Below are 21,006 nucleotides of genomic sequence, written 5' to 3' on the forward strand. Positions count from 1 at the left end.
AAATGTCAAAGTTGTAGCGTTAAGCCTCTTTTCCACCAAGCTGTCCAGTCATTTTTGCATTTTCATTGTTCTATGTTGTGGATGGTACCAGTAGCACCCTTTAATTGCATCCTGCAGATATTCCTCTGCATCATGACTGAAAAGGAAATACAGCAAGAGCTTGGCAGAGCAGTGACGCAGCTACCATCTGGTAACAACTCTGCATACATTGAGAGTACTGTCTGCGATGGAAAAGCAAAAAAGATCTACAGTTTACGCATATGTCTGTACAGGTTACGCACAGTTCTAAGGGTACTATACCAAAAGTGTTTGGTGGAAACGCGGCTTTAGATACTTGCCTGAAGTATTTCAAGAGTTTAGATCAGGAATACTCAACTTGCTTTGGCCAGGGACCACTTTTGCAAAATGACGTGAGGCCAGGGGACAGTTTCTAGGTTTTGCAGACTTTCTGAGCTCAGAATTTGGCCCAGGTAGTGAGTTGAATATCATTGATTTAGACCGATTAGAATAAATTCATTTTTCCTTATCATATAAAATATAGTCTTTGGGCACAAGTGGGCAACACAGTCCACTAAATAAAGCAGGAAAAAAACACTAAGTTAATTAAAACTAATTTGATTTATATCAATATAACTGAAAAGACCTTAAATACTTCCACTCTCCCTTATATTTCATCACGAGGGAAGAGAAGGGGAAAAAGCTCTTTACAGTAAATAAAGGGAAGTGAAAAGAGGATGTATTTAAGAACAGATAAGTGATTGGTCTGACACTTGCTTTCATTTCCATGTCCATATCCTCTCATTATGCACTGTAAAATCAGCGGAGGTTGTGTCAGAAAAACATATGAGAAGAGCAGAAGCAGCCAACTATTGTCTTGCGATCAGAACAGTTTTTGTCTTTGTTGCTCTTTTTTCAGCATTTAGTAGTTTTGAATCTCTGTGAGATATTTTATAGACTGAACTCAGATACCTTCCACTGTTATTGAGACTGTCCACTGGAAGAGTCTTCAACTATGATAGACTGCAACAAATCAATCGATTAAAAGCTCAACAAATCAAAAACATCAGCATTGCTTCAACTGAAAAATCCATCTGATTTCAATACAGGTCAGTGCACTCTTTTGTCTGTCTATGTGCTGTGTAGTGGTCGGATTTTGAGCTAACTTCATTTAAATTTTGTTTTATTTGTTGGATCTATTTAGAATGAGATGGCACAGTAGCAGAATAGTTAGATTACACAAGGCAACACACACAGACAGAGGCAATATTGTGGAAAAGGCAAAAAACAAGGGTTGAAAATTTGCATTAAAAGTTCATGGATTTGCTCAATTTAGTATTTAAAACATGACTATTGATTTTACTAATTAATATCTGTTTACATTTCTTGCGGGGAGTCAGGGTGCAGAAGTAATTCCAACTTTATGATGTTTGAAGGAAAGTAATTGTTAAACAGAAACTTCCTGTATTGACCAAGTAGAGGAAACGGCAAGTCAGATAAAGAAAAGATTACATCCCACCCTCATGAAGGTTATAATGTTCAGTTTTGGGGTTTTCAGACTGTTTTGTCCAGTCCAGTTTGTTGGATGCTATACAATTCAGCTGCACCACAAACAACATTGTTTACAAAGAGCATGAACACAGTACTGCCCCCAGAAATTTTTAATAGGGCTGGACAGATGAGGCCAGTGAAAATCTTGTGGTGGCAAACCAAAACCAAAAGACAAAACTGAATTTCAGGAATTCACTTATGCTGAAATAATATTGATATGCCTCAGTTTCTTATTTTAACTTATTGGTACTAATTGCCTGATGTGCATAGACTAATAATGCTACAGTTAATGTTTGAGCCAATCCTGTTTTCATTTGTTATGTTTCTGTATTTCTTGCATGCTTTTGTTGAATACTCACCTCTGATTGGTCAATTACAGCATTCTGCAAGCTGTTATTTCTTAATTGAGAAAATAAAATAATTTTTAAATCAATTTAATCTATAAATATCTTGTGTCAAATTATTTAATTCTTTTAGTGGCCTTGTAAAAAGCAAGCTTAATTACTGCAAAATTAACCCTGTTTGCTTTACATTATCCCTTACAGACATATTATTGGCCCCAATCAGACAGTGCTTTTTAGCAGCCTGGGGTATCATTTTGTAACTGTTTTCAGTGACAATGAAGCATTTTGTTTGCTGCTTTTAAATTGCCAATCGTCTCACTTTTTGCAGGACTGCCACACCTCAAAATAATTTTTAAAAAATCACTTAAAAGTGGAAAATGCTCATCATCATTGACATTTTTTCCAGTTGTCCAATCAGATTAACTGAGGTGGGTCATCTGTGGTTCAGATGACAACAAGTGGTAGATTTCAAGCTACAGATCTGTGAGTTAGCAAGCTGCAAATAGCACTCCTGCTCATCAGGGCGATTCATTGTTTTTCATTTTGGCACGTTATCCTTCCACTCAAAAAGACAACTACACAGAGCTTTAACTGGAAGAAGTGCACTGATTGTAAAGAACAAAACATTTACCGGGAGCAAGCCAAAGTTTCAGCCAGGTGTACCTAATGAACTAGAAACTGAACATATGTATCAACGATGACACAGTATCTTCTTACCTTTATGCAGGTTGAACAATGAGGCCTGTGACCGCTGCCCTCTTGGCAGCAGTCATACTGATGGGACTCCAGCAGTGCAGTCTACTCCCTGACAACTTCGTAGACCGCTCATCCAAAAACCTCTCCTCTGTCCCAAGTGACCTGCCAAAGACAGCCGAGTTTGTAGACCTCTCATGCAACCACATTCAGAAACTTCACAAAGGAGACTTCAAAAACACAGCTCTCCTTAAGTTTCTCAACATTTCGTGGAATCGTTTGGAGGACATCGATCCAGAGACGTTCCTTGACACGCCGCTCCTGACGGATCTGGACCTGTCCCACAACAGGCTGACGAACCTGTCGGGTCAGCGGTACCTGCTCCATGCAGAGAACCTTCTGGGGCTGAATCTGATCTGCAACAACTTTCTCACGATGACACTGGGGAGTGAGTTCAGCTCTCTGGTAAAACTGAGGAGATTAGCACTTGGAGCACAAAACATTGATGTGGGTGATTTTAAGAATATTGCTCAACTGAAACTATATACATTGACCCTTTCCCTAGATGATAAACTGAATTATACAGCGGGCAGCCTGAGGGATGTTCAAGCTCAAAGACTTCAGATAGCCTTCGCTGGTTATCAAACAGTGGACCATGGTCTGGTTGGTGATGCTCTGTCACTCTTTGTTGAAGTGGAGTTGATGGATCTGACAAATGGCTACAAAGATCTGAGTAAGCTGTTGAGCATGAGGGAAAAAATCCTCACAACTCATCTTTACCTCACCAACATATCAATCAAATGGAATGACTTGACTCACTATGTAAGTGTGGTCCTGCAGACAACTATCAGCCATCTGAGCACCTCCGATGTGGCCATTTCCAATTTGCCCATGATTGATACTGCTATGACGTACACAACTCAGATGAAGTCCTTCACAGCCACAAGGGCAGTGGTGACGTCTTTCTTGTTTTCACAGGAGGCTGTGTACAACTTTTTCATCAACCTGCCAGTGGAGCATTTAGCAATTGTTCAGACCTCTATCATATACATGACATGTCCAAAGTCGGAAAGTCCAATCCAACTACTGGACTTTTCTGACTGTGCTCTGTTTGACTCCATCTTCACCACAGTGACGACTCAAGAGATTTTTGAATGTAAGACTCTGGGTAACGTGAGGAAACTGATTCTGGTTGGCAACAATCTGAAGAGCCTCCAGTTTGTGAGCCAGCGTGTGCAATACATGAAGTCCCTGCAAGATCTGAACCTCAGCCTCAACTCTCTGACTTATGATGGTCTGAGAGAATGCATCTGGCCGCCAAACATCACCAATATGGATCTGTCTTCAAATGTTCTGACAGACTCCGTTTTCAGATGTTTACCAAAAGGAACAGAAAAACTGGATCTCAAGAACAATCAGATTTCTGTGATTCCATCATCCATCCTAAAACTGGGGAACCTTTCATCCCTGAATCTAAACGGCAATAGGCTGCGGGACCTGCCAGTATGTAATGGTTTCCCCATACTGAATGAGCTTCTGCTGAGGTCAAATTCCCTTCACGCCCCATCTGTGAACAAGCTGGAAAGCTGCCCCGAGTTGAAAACCCTGGATGTCAGTAACAACCCCTTCACCTGCACCTGCGCTCTGAAGAGTTTCATAAATCTTGGTGTCACGTCTGAAACAAAGAACAGTCACACAGGAATTGAACTGTTGAGCTGGCCGTTGGACTATAACTGTAGCTACCCAGAGGCCGCTAGAAACTCCACCTTGAAAGGAACCTATATCCCAGAGATCTCCTGCAATGTCGGCCTTCTAGCTGCTGCCATCTTGTGCCCAGCAGTGCTAGTGAGTATCGCAGTTGTGACCCTTTGTCACTCTTTGGATGTTCCCTGGTATATGGGCATGATCTGGCAGTGGACCAGGGCCAAACATCGTGCCAGAATGCGACATGTTCGACCTGAAGATCTGGCAGGCGTTGAGTTTCATGCTTTTGTGTCGTACAGCCAGCATGATGAAGATTGGGTGCACAATTCCCTCCTTCCCAACCTTGAGGGAGGAGGGCTCAGAATCTGCCACCACGTGAAAAACTTTGTGCCGGGAAAGACAATTATTGAGAACATCATCGCCTGTGTGGAGAAAAGCCGACGCTCCGTGTTTGTGCTCTCTGCTCACTTCGTCAAGAGTGAATGGTGTCACTATGAGCTGTACTTCGCCAGCCACCAACGCCTTACTTGGGGCTCGGACAGCATTGTGCTCGTACTGCTCGAGCCTCTGCCTCAATACCTGATCCCTTCCAAGTACTACCAGCTGAAGTCCATGATGGGCCGCCACACATACTTGGAGTGGCCTCAGGACAGGGCCAAGCACAGGCTGTTCTGGGCTAACCTCAGAGCGGCCCTACAGACGGACCTGCCAAACGCACCGGTGACAGAACTAGAGGAGTAACTGTGACAGAAAGACTTAAAGCTACAGTTGGTAACCTTTATGAAAATAACTGTTTGGCATATTTGATGAAACTGTCACTACAACAAGTCAACACAGTATAACAAGAGACAGAAAATTCTATGAAAATGGCATTTGCTAGTTTCTACCCCGGCTGAAGGAAAACATCAATCAGAGTCAAGGAGTCTCTGATGCAGCTATCAATCATGTCCATGACAGTTCATGAACTGCAGTCAAATTGTCAAACTAGGCAGCGCTGATCAAATACAAATCAAGATTCTGTCACTGCGTTGCCAATGTCTCACTTCAAATGTTGTCAGAAACATACAGTATGTCAGTGTACTGTTTAGCTGTAAAATAAGAAAGCTTTACTTCAGCCAGTGGGCGTTACTTTGCTGGAGCCTAAGCGAGCTGACCTCCACATCCACACCTGTGGCCAGTTTAGTGGGATGAAGCTGGAGAAAACCCACCCTGACACGAGCAGAACACAGAGGGCCACGGTCAGCGGATTGGATAAGGAACCCTCTCACTTGAGGCGACACAGCTAACCACAACACCAACATGCCACCCTTGGCCAAAAAGTTATTTTTATAAAGGTTACCAGCCACAGCTTTAAAGAGAAAAAGGAAGTGGGATGAAGAAGTGTGAATTGATCATAAGGGAGCAGAGGGAACGCAGTAAGAGTAATCCCATGTGGGGGCTCTGAAGTGAAAAAGTGTGTGTATTCCTTCTTAAGACATGAGCATGCTTTTTTTGTTTATCTGATTTTTTATCTTGCTCTATTAGGTAAACTGATGTTTTGTAGGTTTCTAGGATTTAAATCATACATGGCAACTTCTGTAATCCATTAAGAGGCAATTTAATGGAAACACTTATATCAACCAACACTTCAAGTTTGTAACAAAAACAATAAACTTTACCCGAGAATATCAAAAATGCACTTAATTCTTTTGTCAACTCCCACAAAATGTCACAGTATGATTAAACCACCACAAATGTGGTTAAGCACATGTTGAGAAGAAAACTACACACATACTATGGAAACCACATAAGCACTCTGTACTCAGAAAACCAGAATCATCTCCAACTCTCTAACAAGAGAGATCCACTTTTAAGGCAAGGAGACAGATTCTTTTTTTAGTTCAGTGATAAAGGATGATAATAAAGACCAGAGAGCTAGAAATGTGCTCTGTGTCGGGGTCATAAAGTCAGTCCAGCTGCATTCAAACTGTACCTGGAATATCAACTATGAAAAGGTTCAAATGTTGCAGGCTGGTGTCAAGGAAGAGACTGGATGATGATGATTTTCTCGTTGATGCAGAAACGGTGAAGAACGCTGAACAGGTTTTCTCCACAGCGCGACACCTGCCTCTCCATCGCCAGACGGAAGTCCTCCTTCACTCCTTTGGTGATTCCACGAGTCACTGTGTGGTGTCTGAAAAAAATACAAAGATAAAAAAGTAAACACAAACATACATACTGTATGATAATGTATTATTATGAGTTGATTTGAGATCTAAGCAATACAGACAAAAATCATGAAAATGACATGTTACTTTTGTTCTTACATACAGAAATCAGCCAGTCAACACAAGTTTCAGTATCGTAAATACAAAACCACATAAAACATGTCCACAAATGAAATGAGATCAAGTGTTATGAAAAGGCAAAAAACTAAATTGACCGCACAACAAGACCAACATCATCCTCAAATAACAACGACAACGTGATGACCACAGAAAGACGAGCGATGGCTCAAATAAACAAACGCCAACAGGAAATCAAACTAACTCTTGATGTAAAATGACAGGCCCAAATCAAAACTGGGGGGATGACAAGCCTTGAAGTTGGGAATGAAGGAAGGGTGACTGGTGTGGGGAGGGATGGGACTGTGGGAGGAGGGGCCTGGGGTACCTGTCCATCGTCTGCACCCCTTGTAGCAGAAGGGTATTTAACTCCACCCCCAGGGCGGGACTAGGGTTCCTGAGGGACAGCAACATTCAACAACTCTGTCAGTGATGGTGCATTCAAGCGTCTTTACTTCTACTGCAATGAGTGAAGGAGTTTGACAGAGGCTTTATTTTAATCATAAACCCTTTCTCCTTGCTCCACTTACAGCAGTTTCAATTCAGAGTACAATATTCCCCACAGGCCATGTCTACTTAGATCATCAATATATATATATCACTGATCTCTTTAAAACAGCAACAGAACAGGGGTGCGCAGAGTCACGATGCAAACTGAGCCGTTTCTAAAAGGGAGGTGCTTACTTGATCAACATTCCCTGATTGGGCAGCAGCTCCAGTTGAATCCTCCCCCCTTCTGGAGTACGCAGGTATGCAAACTCCTCCAGCATGTCGATGTCTGACCAAAATCATGAGCTTATGGAAACGAACATACACACAATGGTAACCACAATAACCATAATTGCCAATCTATTCGTACCGGGCTCTACAGTACAAAAAGAGGTGAAAACAACTGACTAAAGATGGACGACATAACAGCTCCCCAAAAGTGAAGCCAAAACATCTGGATCGCCCCCTGGTGGCTGGTTGCAATACAGGTCATACACCTTTTCCCATGTTAGTGGGTGGGCCTATAAACTAATAACTTTTGGTACATGTCAATTCAATTTTTTCGTCAAAGATTGACACACAAATCATGTGTTATTCATGTTCAAACAGGAGAAAAAAAATCATATGTCTCTCACCATGAACTACCATACAGATTTTTTTGAGACTTTGCCTCTGTTTTGTTGATGTGTGAGTAGTGACTGAAAAAGGATACTGGTGACATAGTTGAAGAAATTCTCATACTGGAAACTGCCTTGCTGACAGATCTTATCCACTGCCTTTAAAAACAGCATTTCACCCTGCGGCCAGTCATGCTGCAGAAGCACCACCACATGACCGAGGGACAGGTCGTCACGACTGTCTGTGAAGGCACGGAGCTGAATGCACAAAATGAAAAAAGTGAAAGTCAGAAATCAGAATTAAAGGAGGAAAAAAATTGATTGTACAAGGTTTAATATCTAACTAGTCTCAAAAACCACAAATAATGCTCATTTTATCAAAGTCCCAACTAAAAAAAAACATAAACTTCAACCTCTAAATGCATTTACAGAGACGTAAATATTTAAAGTACCTTGAAGCAGGACAGCATCAGCTGGAGACAGAAAGGCAACACAGCTTTGCTCGTGCAGGGAAGCAACCTCAGGTCATTACCTAGATATGAATGAGTGAATTTGGTCACTGCATAATTTAGTCACGGATGTAGATTCATGGTTACATATTTCTCTATCACATCATAAATGGAGTCCTTCTAATGATTTCAGCATCAAGGACAAAAGCAGTTTAAACTAAATCAGTTATTTCTCATTAATATGGATAGAGCAGGAGAGAACAAGCGGCTAATCTGCCAACATACAGACCCACACGACACCACTAAGTACATTTTGTCAAAAATATGAAATAATTTTGCGCTATATATAAAAGGTATATTAGATATCATTTTAAAATGAGTTTGTAGCTGTTCACAGGTCAGAACCAGGAAGCAGGAAGTGTTTACCTTTCCTCGTTTTGGTCTTGACTCTACCCTGATCCTCTGGGGTCTTTGTTGATTCTTGGGTCGGTGGCACCAGACCACCAACGACATCAAGCAGCTTCTCACAGGCCAGCTGAATGACACATACAGTACTATACATGCATCACAAGACTCAGAGGGGCAAGGCTATTATACACAATTTCTGTACAAACAAATGCTGTACATGTACATTTTGGATATCTTATTGCTGCTTTGGGCCAAAATCTTTTCTAAAAACTGTTGGTGACCATACAAAAGTGGGATAGGTATACATGCCAAATAATACTACATAATAAAGCTCTGCATGTTCAAAATGTTTGATAAATGAGGAAGTTTCGGGTCAAAATAATCACATGTTGGCCAGTTAGAATGGTTCAAATGATAAGTATACACCTGGTGGCAAGTTGATTAGCTTCACCTGCACATTTTAAAATTAAATTCTACCACAACAAAGTTACTAATTGTTCACTTTTTGTTGACATTGTCGGGAATGTGTGAATTCAATTATGTTTATTATCGAGGTTGCAGTGTGCTGTGGTGTTGAACTGGACTACATACTGATAGGTACTTTTACGACTACATTTTTTTGTCTTTCCTATTCAGAAACATGTGCAGTGCAGAACATGTCTCTAAATATAATGCAGTCCTGTATGGCACACAGAGCATTATGTTTTTGTATAATAGCTTTAACTTTAGCTGATGTTTGAATATGTTGAAAGCAAAACACCTTCCTGTGTATGTAACAGTGAAATACATAAAGACAACAGCGTAAACTAGATTAGAGCAACTCATATCTATAGAAGTAGCATTAAATAACAGAGATGTTAAATCAATTTAAACAGGATGCAAAAGGTTCAACAATTACAAGGGCTGCAAAAAATTATTTATGTATTTTTTGTCAATTAATTTGTCATTAATAAATTAATCTGTTACTTTCTCAATTGATTGTTTAATCTCCTTTTTTGCATATATATGTTTTGTGGCTTTTGTATTTTTTACAACAATACAATAAAACAAATAGACACAATAGATATAAAGCACCCAGAACCATTTGAAAACATTTGGAATTTGGAAAATAACCAAAAATAATTGGTTGATGTTTTGATCTTTAAAATGTCAAAAAAAAGTGAAAATGTTGATCAGTGTTTTACAAGCCCAAGAAAATATCCTCAAATGTCTTTTTTGGTTTACAACCCAAAAACAGTACATATGTAGAGAGAGTAAAGAGACAGTGAAGTATTTACATTAATAAGCTGTAATCAGAATGTTGACCTTTTTCCATAAAACATACTCAACTCAACCCAATTAATTGTTTTTAAAATTGGTTGGAAATAAATGTAAAACTTGACAACTAATTGGTTAATCCTTGCAGATTTAACAATTACTGCTCAAGAGAACAGTTTAACATAATATATTTGAGCCAATTGTGCATTCAGAATATGGAAAAATGGAAAAGAGATGAAAGAATGAAAAGACATGCAACCTGTATTTCTATACACGTCTCCTAACACCTACCAACCTGATATATAAGAGCGTGTGTGTGTGTGTGTGTGTGTGTGTGTGTGTGTGTGTGTGTGTGTGTGTGTGTGTGTGTGTGTGTGTGTGTGTGTGTGTGTGTGTGTGTGTGTGTGTGCCTGTATTCTCCCAGCGCGTAGTGGCAGGATGCCTGCTGTATGAGGGCCCTGTGGTGCTCCAGACTGCCCTGTCCTGAGGGGCTCTGCTGCCCAGCCTGAGGCTGCTGCACTGCAGCCATCTGGTGCAGGCTGGAGAGGGCCTTACGGTACTGTCCCTGGACACAGACAGACACACGGTAACAAGCAACTCATGGACACATGGAAAATATTTATTTTGACATGGTATAAAATAATAAAATAATTTGACAGGTATATATATATATATATATATATATATATATATTTATATATATCTTACAAGAAGTAAACCTATTTATTGTATGAATTTTATTCGATTTCCCTCAGTTTAATTCATTTGTTGTCATTAGTTGTATTATGTTAGAAAACATCTATCTGACTCATTCTTTAAATACGGGAAAAATTATGACATATGTATTCCTATATCATATTCTTTGCTGCTCCTCCAATTACTGCATACTGTACACTGATAAAATACGACAAAAATGTCATTAACTGGTTCTTGCCTGGTATATGATCATGTCAGTGAGAAATATTCTGAACCACAGCCAGCTGTCCGTCTTCCAAGAGGCGCAGATCTTCTTGAACTCTGTTAAAATGTTTCAAAAACAAATGATTAAGACTTTTTTTCCTTTATCTCTCCTCAAAGTAAGTTAATGAAAGATGAATAGAGCTTTTTAAAGCCATAAAGCAGCTGCTGTGATTGACAATTTATGACATTTGATTGGAAATACTGGACCCTGTCTGCGTGAGTAAACACATATGAAGAGAAGAGGTGTTACCAGTTTCCAGGCCGTCGTGCGAGTGCAGAAGGTCCCAGCTTTCCCTCGCTGTGCGAAAGCTCTCCAGAGTCTCTGACCAGCTGGGCATCTCACTCTTGTTCACTATAATGTGTCGGCCGCGACCTTTTCCCAACCCTTCCTCATCATCTGAGCTCTACAATGACATGCACACACAAAGAGTAACAAAAAAAAGCCAATAAAACAGACACGCTATAGGCACACAAAAACCTATTCAAGAACATGTACAAAACAACCATGCCAGTCCTCCATGGCTAGAAACACCTTAATGATTTCTGATCCGTCCTCACCATCGTCTTCTCTCTCCCATCTGCCAGTTTGCGTTTCTTATGTGCATGTTTCACAGCTCCTCTTTCCAACTCCACATCATTATACACTGAGCTCAGATCCTCTACGAGGATCCAAGGCCACGAAGTCAATGCGTTCACACCTGCCAAACATAAAACCATCATTCAAACTTTTAACCTTTTAATGAAACGACAACAGAAATGCACATCCAGAAGAACTAGAGTGTTATAACCAAACACAGATAGAGACTGACCCTGGAACAGTGAAGGCTGTACTGCTGAGACGTACAGAAAGGCGCTGCGGAAGAGGACGAGTGCAGCACAGATGACCACTTGACTGCAGCAGCGGGACCTTGTGTCTCCTTCTAGACCAGGCAGGTAGCGACACAGCTCCTTCACTCGCAGCAGCATGTCCACATAACTCCTAGAGCATAAAGTGCACACACACAAAAAAAAGGAAAACTACATTAAAAAAAAAAAACATTTATACCCACATTCAAATGGTCAGTGCTACTCATATGTATATAACAACTGTAATAGTGGACGAAATATAAGTGATCCAAACGATCTCTTTCCGTCTGCCTCTCGATTTTGCAGATCTCTTGACCAGTAGTTATAAGTAACTTAGTACATTTATTAAACTACTGTATTTAAATATTATAGCAGTCACAGGGGGCATAATACTACAAAACAAGTTAATTTACTTTTGGTACTTTAACTTCAACATACTGACAATACTTCTTACCATTACTAAAGTACTGTTTTGAATACACATATTGTTTAACCTTTTAAAACCTGGAGCTCCTTCACTATCCATATGCTGCTTTCAGTGCACGGCACAAGTATTTAAATTCAGAAACATGGGGGAAAGGCAATTAGCAAAATACTAAGAAATATTCCAAAAATTTCAAATAGAAAAACTAAGGAAAACTATATTTAGAATTATCATAATAACATATTTAAATTTATATAACAGAATTATTATACTTTTTTAGCACTTTCTAAGATATTTTATTTGTTCAATTTTTAAACTTTCTTTTTTCCCCCTTTTTATTTCTTTCTTTTCTGATTTTCAGAATATTTTCTTGTACTTTTTACTTAATTTCTTGCTAACTTTGGGGTGATTTCTTTTGTTGTTCATAGCCTTCTTCCCATGTTTTGAAAGAAATCGAGCAAATTTGTCTCGATTTTCAAAAGGTTAAGTACAGTTTTAAGGCTATTGTACTTCACTTGAGTTTTTAATTTTGCTGCTGCTTCACACTGTTGTTCCACTACATCTCATAGGGACATATCGGAGTTTTACTCCAACACATTTTGATTTTACAACAGCATATTAAATATGATGCATATGATGAGCCAGATACATGGAAGAATCCTTAAAGTTAATATTTTGGCCTTCGTGAATGCATTTATTGCATGGCTGTTTGTACTAGACTACATTAATTTAGGCATGGTGTATCTAATAAAGGATTGTATATTTCAAGTCACCTGAAACACAGTACTGCCTGACATGTAGACAAACAAACTACCTCTGTCCCTTGTCTCCCTGCCACTCGCAGCGTGCTCCAACCACAGCGAGGATATCCAACAGCCTCTCCCAAGGTTCTGCTACCACTGATGACTTTTCTGAAAGGCCGTCAATCACATAACGCTGGGAGGCACGCGACACAGTGGGTGACTTTAGAGACCCACCTTCTTGAGAGCCTGAAATAAATACCAAAAGAAAATGTCAGTGAATAGAACAAATATGGGGACAGATCCTTCAACATTTTGAGGATTAAAGCGACCAACTTGGTTAGCCCTAAGAGAAAAGGAAAGTGGAACATCTTCACAGTGCAGCTTTACCCTGTATTTGTACATCAGGAGAGGGTCCACGGGTAACATAGCTTATGTAGAACTCAGCTGCTTTCAGCATGTACTTCTGCATCAGGCTGGCCGGCAAGCGCATGTCCATGTTGTTTATGACCAATGGAAGGACATCACACACTGTAACATAACAAAGAATTACTGCTAAAGCCATATCAAGTTGTTCTGCATAAAAAAAAGTTTTCTAGGAAGTGTTTCACTCACCAAAAAGTTTTCTGAAGCAGTTGACAGGAGTCTCGACATTCTCTGATGCCTCTGCCTCCAACAGGGTTTCTCCTAGATTGACCTAAACATACAGCAGAATATTACCAGTGACTGTTTTAGTGCCATTTACCCGAAATACAACTGTCAGCTCACAAGAGTTAGGCTATCATTACGTACCCCGTGTTGGACCACAGACTCTGGAAAGCGCTTTAGAAGAAGAAGAAGCATCTCTGCCTTTTCCAAAGTGTTGAAACACTGCTCTGTGGCTTTCAGCAGCATCTCACACTGCACACGGCCAGGCAGCGTTTCAAAAAGCCCTGCGTGAGGCAAACCACACAAATCAAAAAAATTAAAATGTATCCACTGTTCCACCCACATGTCATACTCCTGACAGTAGGGATGCTGTAAAGCAGTGGTTCCCAACTCCTTGGTCATGGTATTTAAGTGGGTCACAGGCCCATTCTGAATGGACTGCAAGTGGATTGTGAATGTGGCAAGTTTGTAAAAAAATACAATTTATTTTGAATTCCAGTGAATTTCAGCGAGGAGCTTGTATTTTGAAATTCTGTTCCTGCTTATTCTTGCAAAATGTTTTTTTTGGTGTTTTAAGCCAACTTGTTTGCATTGTGTGAAGTAAAATTGAAAATGTGGTCCATTGTGTGGACCTTGAACTAATGAATAAGGAGAAATATGGAGCTCGTGGATGGACTAGTTGTGAACAACTGCTATAATGTTTACTAACGTATGCATGGAATAACAAGGCAGTAAAACGTCTCCCACCTCGTAGAAACTGTGCATGTTTGTCCTGAGAGTCACTGCGCAGGGCAGCTGTGATGACGCTGATCTCCCGCCAAACAATGGGCTGATCTGGAAAGTTAATAAACCTAAAGAATGGACAAATCATTGGCAACTGTTAGCTCAGACTCTACACTAAAATGTCTTGTGTAAGGTGTAGAAATGCTAAAATAAACAAATAAACAAATAAAAAGAAATGTCTATATTGTGCATGTAAAAACTGCACTCTGCAAGTTCTCCTTGTCAGCTGACAAAGTACTGCACAATTTGTGAGAAAATAAAAGCAATTTTAATGTTTCAGGTGAAAAGAATCTGTTTATTCAATATTTAATTACCAACAAGGGGAAGAAAGTTTTGATGTATCCTCATTTGCAAGAATGCCCAGTTGTAAATGTAAATGGAGGGCAAATGGTAACATCAGATTGAGTGAAGGACATTAAGATTAATTTATGTATGGTAGTAGTGTGTTTTATGCTTAAATATATGGCTCTTGAACTATAAAAAAAAAGGTACTTAGTGAACTGTACAGTTTTAAAAAAGGAATATATTTTCTAACATTTTCTAACTTCTCTTTTCTAGCACCGCTGTATCACAGAGTTAGTGCACTGCAACTCACATGTCATACAGCAGTCGTCCTGCCGAAGTTGTCCTCTCTGCATTGCGTTCAATGATGTACATTTCATACTGTGAAAACATGTCAACCAGATTTTAATAATAGATTCAGAAGTGGATCCATACATTTCAAACACGTGACAATGCTTGACTGATACATTAAGAGTAATGCATATAACTCAGGTGGTTTGACTATAAGCAGCTGAAAAATGATTGTACATACATACCTGTATGTTGAAGTCTGCAGGGTAAAGTGTCCTGGCAGTTATGAGCCAGGCTTTAGCCGCACAGGGATCATCAGAGACCAGCTCCCGGGCTCGCTTTACCAAAAACTCGCAGTCTTTTTGAGCTGACATTGTATCTTGTTTTCAGTGCTGAAGACGATAAACTGATTCCAAACGCACTTTAGTTTGTAATTTATTACATATACGGTTGTCTTACACGTATCAGTGAATAAATTTCCAGCTCTAACAGTTACCAGCGTTAGCGTTGAGCTAACATTGAGCTAAAGAGCTCTGTACAACATATAGGAATATAGCTAACAGCACAAAGCTAGCTTGCTTTCAACCGACACCCATGACCATGCTCTATTATTCAATTATCTCGTATACAGTCAACAACCTTTAAATATCAAAAAAGGCACAACCAGTAGCCGTTTTAATATTACCAGTCAAAGCTAAACCTTTATTTACCGACACATCCTCCAACGTTACGACAGTGATGTCACATCACGGTCGTAAAGGTCGCTAACGTTAGATTCTGCTTTACGACAAACAATACATCTCTGAAGATCGTTCTTTTTTTTACTTTTATGCAATAATGCACGCAGAAAACACAAATACTAATAAAAAGCTAACACGGCTGTTTATTACATATACCGTGCAACCGAAAGAAGCGCCTCGGAATCAGTTGTTGCCATAGAAACAGAATGTTTTTTTTTTCCTGTTTACGGTCGTTGCCCCATCCACATACTCTGAGATCTGCAGTAGTGCGCATGCGCTAATGATGCGTCGCTGCGGTCACCTGCTGCTGCTGGGGCTGCAGACACGACCTACAGTTGTGGCCCATTTACCCTGCAGAAAAGTGCACTCCACCTGTCAGGACAGCGTCCGGCGTAAACGGCAGGTAAAGACTAATTTACGAGCCCTGCGGTTGCTCGTCCAAATAACTGTGAGACGCTTTTTGACATTCAGATGTTGTCAACGAAGTCTCTAACCAATCATCAATCAACCCTTGTCCGTTTTGACTCTGATGGTGCTAGCACTTAGCATGCTAAGCTGACATGTATTTTGGTGTAGCGTTGCAGCCATTTGCTCTCGTGTCCTTTCTTTACTCTAAACATGAACATGATTGACTGTTATTAACACAAACCGAGGAGGCCCTGTCACTGCCGAGCTAATCATAGCTAGTTTATTAGCTCGACAGTAGGGCGTCTAGCTGTGTGGCTAAGCCCGCTAGCCCACCGATGATTTGCTGATTTTTTAGCCACTTTTTAATTCTGTTACTAATGCTGCTTCGTGTGCTTGTTATAAAGGGATTTTAGGTAGTTATGTCCGCATCAGCCCACTGACAGGGTGCATGTTAGGACAAGCATGACACGACAATGGTTCACAGGAAGCTGAGGGCGTGTTCGCGGAAGATTTAGTAAGGGGAACAATATGGGATTACGTAATAGTAAGTCAAATCAATTGATTTAGGTCAAATCTCTATTATGAGTTTGTTTTTTAACATTATGCAAAATCTGAAAATATTTGCTTCCTCCAGCATCAAAACTATATGAACATGAATAGGTATCGTCTTGTGTTTGGGATATCATTATAGTATAAATGTTTTTGCCTGGTTTAAAGAATACATTACAATAGGTATTTTATTGTACTTTCATTTATTTTATAAGGACAACATAAATATTTATTGATTTATTTTTATTATTTTTTAATATTTTTTCTGTAAGTGTGCCAGTGTTAGCCATCAGGCTAACTGTCAACGGTAGTCTTTTGGTAAGATCTTTTAAACCCTGTAAAATAAGATAAGATAAGATTATCCTTTATTGATCCCCAGAGGGGAAATTCAAGTTTTGCAGCAGTAAAGGATAAAGGTCAAAGAGAATAACATACAATAGTTTAGAGATCAGTATAAAATGATAAAATTCACATAACAACAGCAGCATGGCACTAAAAAGACAGCAAAACTTTTTTTATAGCATCAAACAGGAACTCCCAAGACAGAACGCAAGCCATGAAAAATAACAAGAAACAGAAGAACGACAGCACTAAACAGCAGTACAGCAGCAACATATAGAATTGAAGCACTAATAGTAATGCACGCATGTATGCAGACATACAGAGTCTCTCAACATGGAACAAAAGCAACGCCTCAAAAGTCCAAAAAATTGCATAACAGGCTCTCAGAGGTCAGCAGCCATGTGGTCGTGTGGCTTGTCATGTTGACCTAAAACTGGTTGTCATGATTTCTAAAATGGTATTTTGGTCGGCATACTGTGACCTGTAATGACCTCAATGCTTTGCCACCACTGTTGCCTCCTTGGTGTATATTTAGACAACTCCAAGACAACTTGCCTTGGTGTGAAGACTGTTAGTCTATATTTTAGTTTGCAGTCTTGCTTTCATCTGAGCATATTTGCTCTTGCTGCTGTAGGGTTTGCCCCTAGCTTCTCATATAAACTACATTAAACTTTTAATGACAAAGATGAATATGTAGTGCTTTAAAATGAACATTAAATGAACAGATCGAGTGTCCTCCGCTGTTCGTAGTCCTGCCCTATGACTTATCACATTGTTGAGTTGTATAATAACTGTTATCAGTGGCCAGTTGGTGCAGCCGGGCTGTACAAGTTGACGGCAGGTGGCTGAGGTTTAACAGTCCAATCTGTTTAAGGCAGCATGTAGCGGGAGCATGTACGGACTTTATAATCTGGACCCCAAACAATGTATCCCATATTATAGAGATTATATATATGTGTGTGTGTGTGTGTGTGTGTGTGTGTGTGTTGCATCAGGACTAGTGTTGTCATATACACAAAAGAAGTTGCGCCGTGTTGATGTTTTATAGACTGCAGGATTTATTTCTATATTTGATATTTAATAAGTTCTGATATTTCCTCTCTCTTTCACAGGGTATACGTAATTTACAAAAGAGTGCGCTGCTGATGTGATACTAGAGGAACACGCTGTGGAGCACTGGGTCTCCCATGGCTGTAAGCACCATGGACTCCGAGTCGGCCCGGACACCTCAGCCTCAGGCTGCCCTGGCTAAAGGAGGCCACTCCCTGCTGCCTGCTGGAGCTCTGAGTGGCAGGTTGGGCGCTCAAAGGAAGCACTATGTCTGCGGCTCCATCGCAGCCTTTACCAACATCATGGTGACTTTCCCCATCCAGAAGGTGCTGTTCCGCCAGCAGCTGCACGGCGTGCTGGCCACTGAGGCGGTGCGGCAGCTCCAGAGGGACGGGCTGAGGAATCTTTACCGGGGCCTGCTGCCCCCGCTGCTCCAGAAGAGCACCACAGTGGCCATCATGTTCGGCCTGTATGAGGACTTCTCTAGAGTTTTACTAGACCGGGCCGGTGGCATGCCGGAGCTGCTCACCCGAAGCTTTGCCGCAGCATTGGCAGGAACCACAGAAGCCATTCTGACGCCATTTGAGCGCGTGCAGACTCTCCTACAAGACCATCGGCACCACGGGCGCTTCAACAACACAGTCCACACCTTCCGGACACTTCTGACTGAGTACGGTGTCAGAGAGTGCTACCGTGGTCTGGTGCCCATACTTCTCCGTAATGGCCCTAGCAATGTGCTCTTCTTCGGGCTCCGAGGGCCCATTAAGGAGCAGCTCCCAGAAGCCAGTAGCCGTGCAGGTCATATGGTTATTGATTTTGTGTGTGGAGGTTTGTTGGGGGCAGCCCTTGGCATAATGTTCTATCCATTAAATGTGGTCAAGTCGCGGGCTCAGTCTCAGGTCGGTGGAGCCTTCCAGCCCTGTAGGAAGGTGCTGCTAACAGTGTGGAGAGAGAGGGGTGGCAGCCTGGCCATGCTCTTCAGAGGAGCCCACCTCAACTACCACCGGTCACTCCTCTCCTGGGGGATCATCAATGCCACCTACGAGCTGCTGCTGAAGCTGATGTAAGAGGGGACGGAAAGTGACAGAATAGAGATCTAGAGAGGAAGAAAAAGCCTTTAAAGGGAAAAAGCTGTATGGAGTGATGGAAGCAGTTTGTTGAGGAAAAAAAGGAAATCACAAAGTCAATGTACTCGCTGTCCAGTTGTAATTTCGGGGGAGTTTCCATAACTGAAAGACAGCAGTGAAGTTGCACTTCTGACAGGGGCCAACAGTCAGTGTGAGATAACCCACCTGCCACATGCACTGACTATTAACTGTTGTCAAAGTATTAAAAACAAGACACACGCTTTAGCCTATACAAAACACGTGCCAGGGTCCAATCGAAACGCCCTTGTTTGCTCTCTGTGCAGAAATGTTGTGGAGCAAACTGAACTCCAGCGCTTTTTTTTCCCCCCACACAGTTTCAAGTGGCTGAATTCTTCGTACGTGCTGTGTGCTGTGGTGTTTTGTAGACGACATCAGTCTGTTTGTTTGACCAAGAGCATTTCCTCTGTGAGGCTGTTTTCTGCCACTTCAGTGAAACACTTTTGTACTTTTGACCATTAAAATTTCCCAACATTTATTGTCAAGGAGAGTGTAATGAATTGAGTGTTTTATTGCTCTTTATGCTCCGTCTCTAGCTATTCGGCCTGTATGTGTATGAGATCAGGAGGCCAATACTTGACAAATTGTTGAAATGACATCTGTGATATATCTTTTCCTGGAAATACACACACAGGCAATTTTAAACAGTTTGTCCTCTCACACATAACTTGTTCTTTGGGAACTAAAATGTTTTGTCAAACACTGTCTTGGTTTGTTTTATGAAGTGCTACTGGCATGTGTTATTTGAGTTTTGAGAAGTGCCCATTGATGTCAGTAAAATACGCAGTTGCACCCAGATCTTGACTTGTTTTTTTATAATTCATTGGAAAGGAGAGTAATGTTTAATTTGTTGCAACAAATAATCCCACGGGAATTTTTTTTGCCCCTTTCTTTACAATATCTGTTTTTAACAAAATACTTTTGCAGTTTCAGAAAAAATGACATTTGATATTTATTTGACTATGCATTATTGTGTATTTTTTTTGGGCTACTGTTTGACTATAAAAAGTGCTCCTCAGTGGTTGTTTTCTTTTTGTGAACTGATGTTGTTTTATAAATGTATTTCCGTCCCTCGACTCACTGTTTTTATATTTTCTCTCACGCCTGCTCTCCTCTCTGTCTGTAACATCTGTTGACATAATGGGCTCAGATTTCGAGCTTGAGTAGACACTCAACATGCAGCAGCTCTGGCTGGGTACGACAGCCCGAAGAGGAAAGGCATGCTGCTTGGACCCAGAGAGAGAGACTGAGCAGTAATGGTGCTGAGAGAAGACAGGGGCAGAGGGTAATGTTCAGTGGCACAAAAAGCTCAAGCTGCCATGTAAATGGATCACTTGGCCTATTTCTCCAGTTCTTTTTCATTTTGACTGTCCACAGTGTGCTGTTTCCTGAGTATCTTTTTAGATTTTTTTTGTCACGTTTTCCTCCTCAAAACAAAGACTTTGATTTGATACAGTTTTTTAAAGTGGGACACCCTCGCTTATATTAAAAATGCTGTTTATAATCGCCACTTTTCCTGAAGCACAAGTCACCAAATCATTATGGAAAAATGTCAAATTAATATTTGCAATCAAATGCTTAAAATCAATTCATTAAAAATGTCGACAGTTGATTAAGTCTGTTATGTGGGTGTTGATGGGGATAAATTTCATGTTTTATAATGACAAGTCTTTTACTTTTGTAATAGCAGCACCAACATATTATGACACTGAGTTGCTTCTTTGTGTCCTATGGCCACAGTGCTTGTCGTCCCTGTGACTAATAATGCAGCGTAATCCTTCCGTATCATCAATCACACAAATGGCGTCATCGTTACAATGATGTATTGTTGTCAAACTGACTGTCGTAACACTGGATCATGACGAAGAATGGAGCAAACACTCAAGTTTACATCTCTGTTTGTTATTTCTGCTACATATTTGATTGTAGAAATAGCTCTACACTCTGTTTTTTTATTTTTTATTT

General features: G+C 40.6%; 3 protein-coding genes across 4 annotated transcripts; 2 read left to right on the forward strand and 1 right to left on the reverse strand.

The window, feature by feature from the left end:
* Positions 1-439: 439 nt before the first annotated feature.
* On the forward strand, positions 440-5,963 carry tlr1 (toll-like receptor 1). The gene is made up of 2 exons (XM_042492924.2): positions 440-1,106; positions 2,620-5,963. Exon 2 carries the CDS (start codon positions 2,628-2,630, stop codon positions 5,028-5,030), a length of 2,403 nt encoding a protein of 800 aa, XP_042348858.2. The 5' UTR covers positions 440-1,106; positions 2,620-2,627; the 3' UTR covers positions 5,031-5,963.
* Positions 5,863-15,658, reverse strand: ints10 (integrator complex subunit 10). 2 transcript variants are annotated; one of them, XM_088081139.1, is made up of 18 exons: positions 15,053-15,658; positions 14,830-14,897; positions 14,199-14,302; positions 13,596-13,735; positions 13,419-13,500; positions 13,194-13,334; positions 12,878-13,052; positions 11,603-11,772; positions 11,352-11,491; positions 11,044-11,197; positions 10,768-10,850; positions 10,242-10,398; positions 8,595-8,702; positions 8,172-8,251; positions 7,815-7,977; positions 7,298-7,391; positions 6,942-7,010; positions 5,863-6,462 (listed from the first exon to the last, which is right to left on the reverse strand). In XM_088081139.1, exons 1-18 carry the CDS (start codon positions 15,179-15,181, stop codon positions 6,306-6,308), a joined length of 2,214 nt encoding a protein of 737 aa, XP_087937265.1. In that variant the 5' UTR covers positions 15,182-15,658; the 3' UTR covers positions 5,863-6,305. The 2 variants fall into 2 exon arrangements, with proteins under 2 accessions (XP_087937265.1, XP_087937266.1); XM_088081140.1 differs by lacking the exon at positions 6,942-7,010.
* A 142-nt stretch (positions 15,659-15,800) lies between these two features.
* Positions 15,801-20,653, forward strand: LOC121947917 (mitochondrial nicotinamide adenine dinucleotide transporter SLC25A51). Its single transcript, XM_042493112.2, has 2 exons — positions 15,801-15,950; positions 17,959-20,653. The coding sequence occupies exon 2, from the start codon at positions 18,034-18,036 to the stop codon at positions 18,961-18,963; it is 930 nt and encodes a 309-aa protein (XP_042349046.1). The 5' UTR covers positions 15,801-15,950; positions 17,959-18,033; the 3' UTR covers positions 18,964-20,653.
* The last annotated feature ends 353 nt before the right edge of the window (positions 20,654-21,006 follow it).

The sequence above is a fragment of the Plectropomus leopardus genome, chromosome 8 (genome assembly GCF_026936395.1).
Source record: "Plectropomus leopardus strain MGB_pleo_1.0 chromosome 8, ASM2693639v1, whole genome shotgun sequence".
In the NCBI taxonomy this organism is placed as follows: domain Eukaryota; kingdom Metazoa; phylum Chordata; class Actinopteri; order Perciformes; family Serranidae; genus Plectropomus; species Plectropomus leopardus.

What these genes read in the sequence shown, in the direction of transcription:
- tlr1 (XM_042492924.2), top strand. Translation starts at nt 2,628, where the DNA reads ATGAGGCCTGTGACCGCTGCCCTCTTGGCAGCAGTCATACTGATGGGA.
- ints10 (XM_088081139.1), bottom strand. Translation starts at nt 15,181, where the DNA reads ATGTCAGCTCAAAAAGACTGCGAGTTTTTGGTAAAGCGAGCCCGGGAG. An exon ending in CTGACATGATCATATACCAG is followed by an intron (nt 10,399 to 10,767) that starts GCAAGAACCAGT and finishes GTCTGTGTCCAG; the next exon opens with GGACAGTACCGTAAGGCCCT. An exon ending in TTTCTTCAACTATGTCACCA is followed by an intron (nt 7,392 to 7,814) that starts GTATCCTTTTTC and finishes GATTTTGGTCAG; the next exon opens with ACATCGACATGCTGGAGGAG.
- LOC121947917 (XM_042493112.2), top strand. Translation starts at nt 18,034, where the DNA reads ATGGCTGTAAGCACCATGGACTCCGAGTCGGCCCGGACACCTCAGCCT.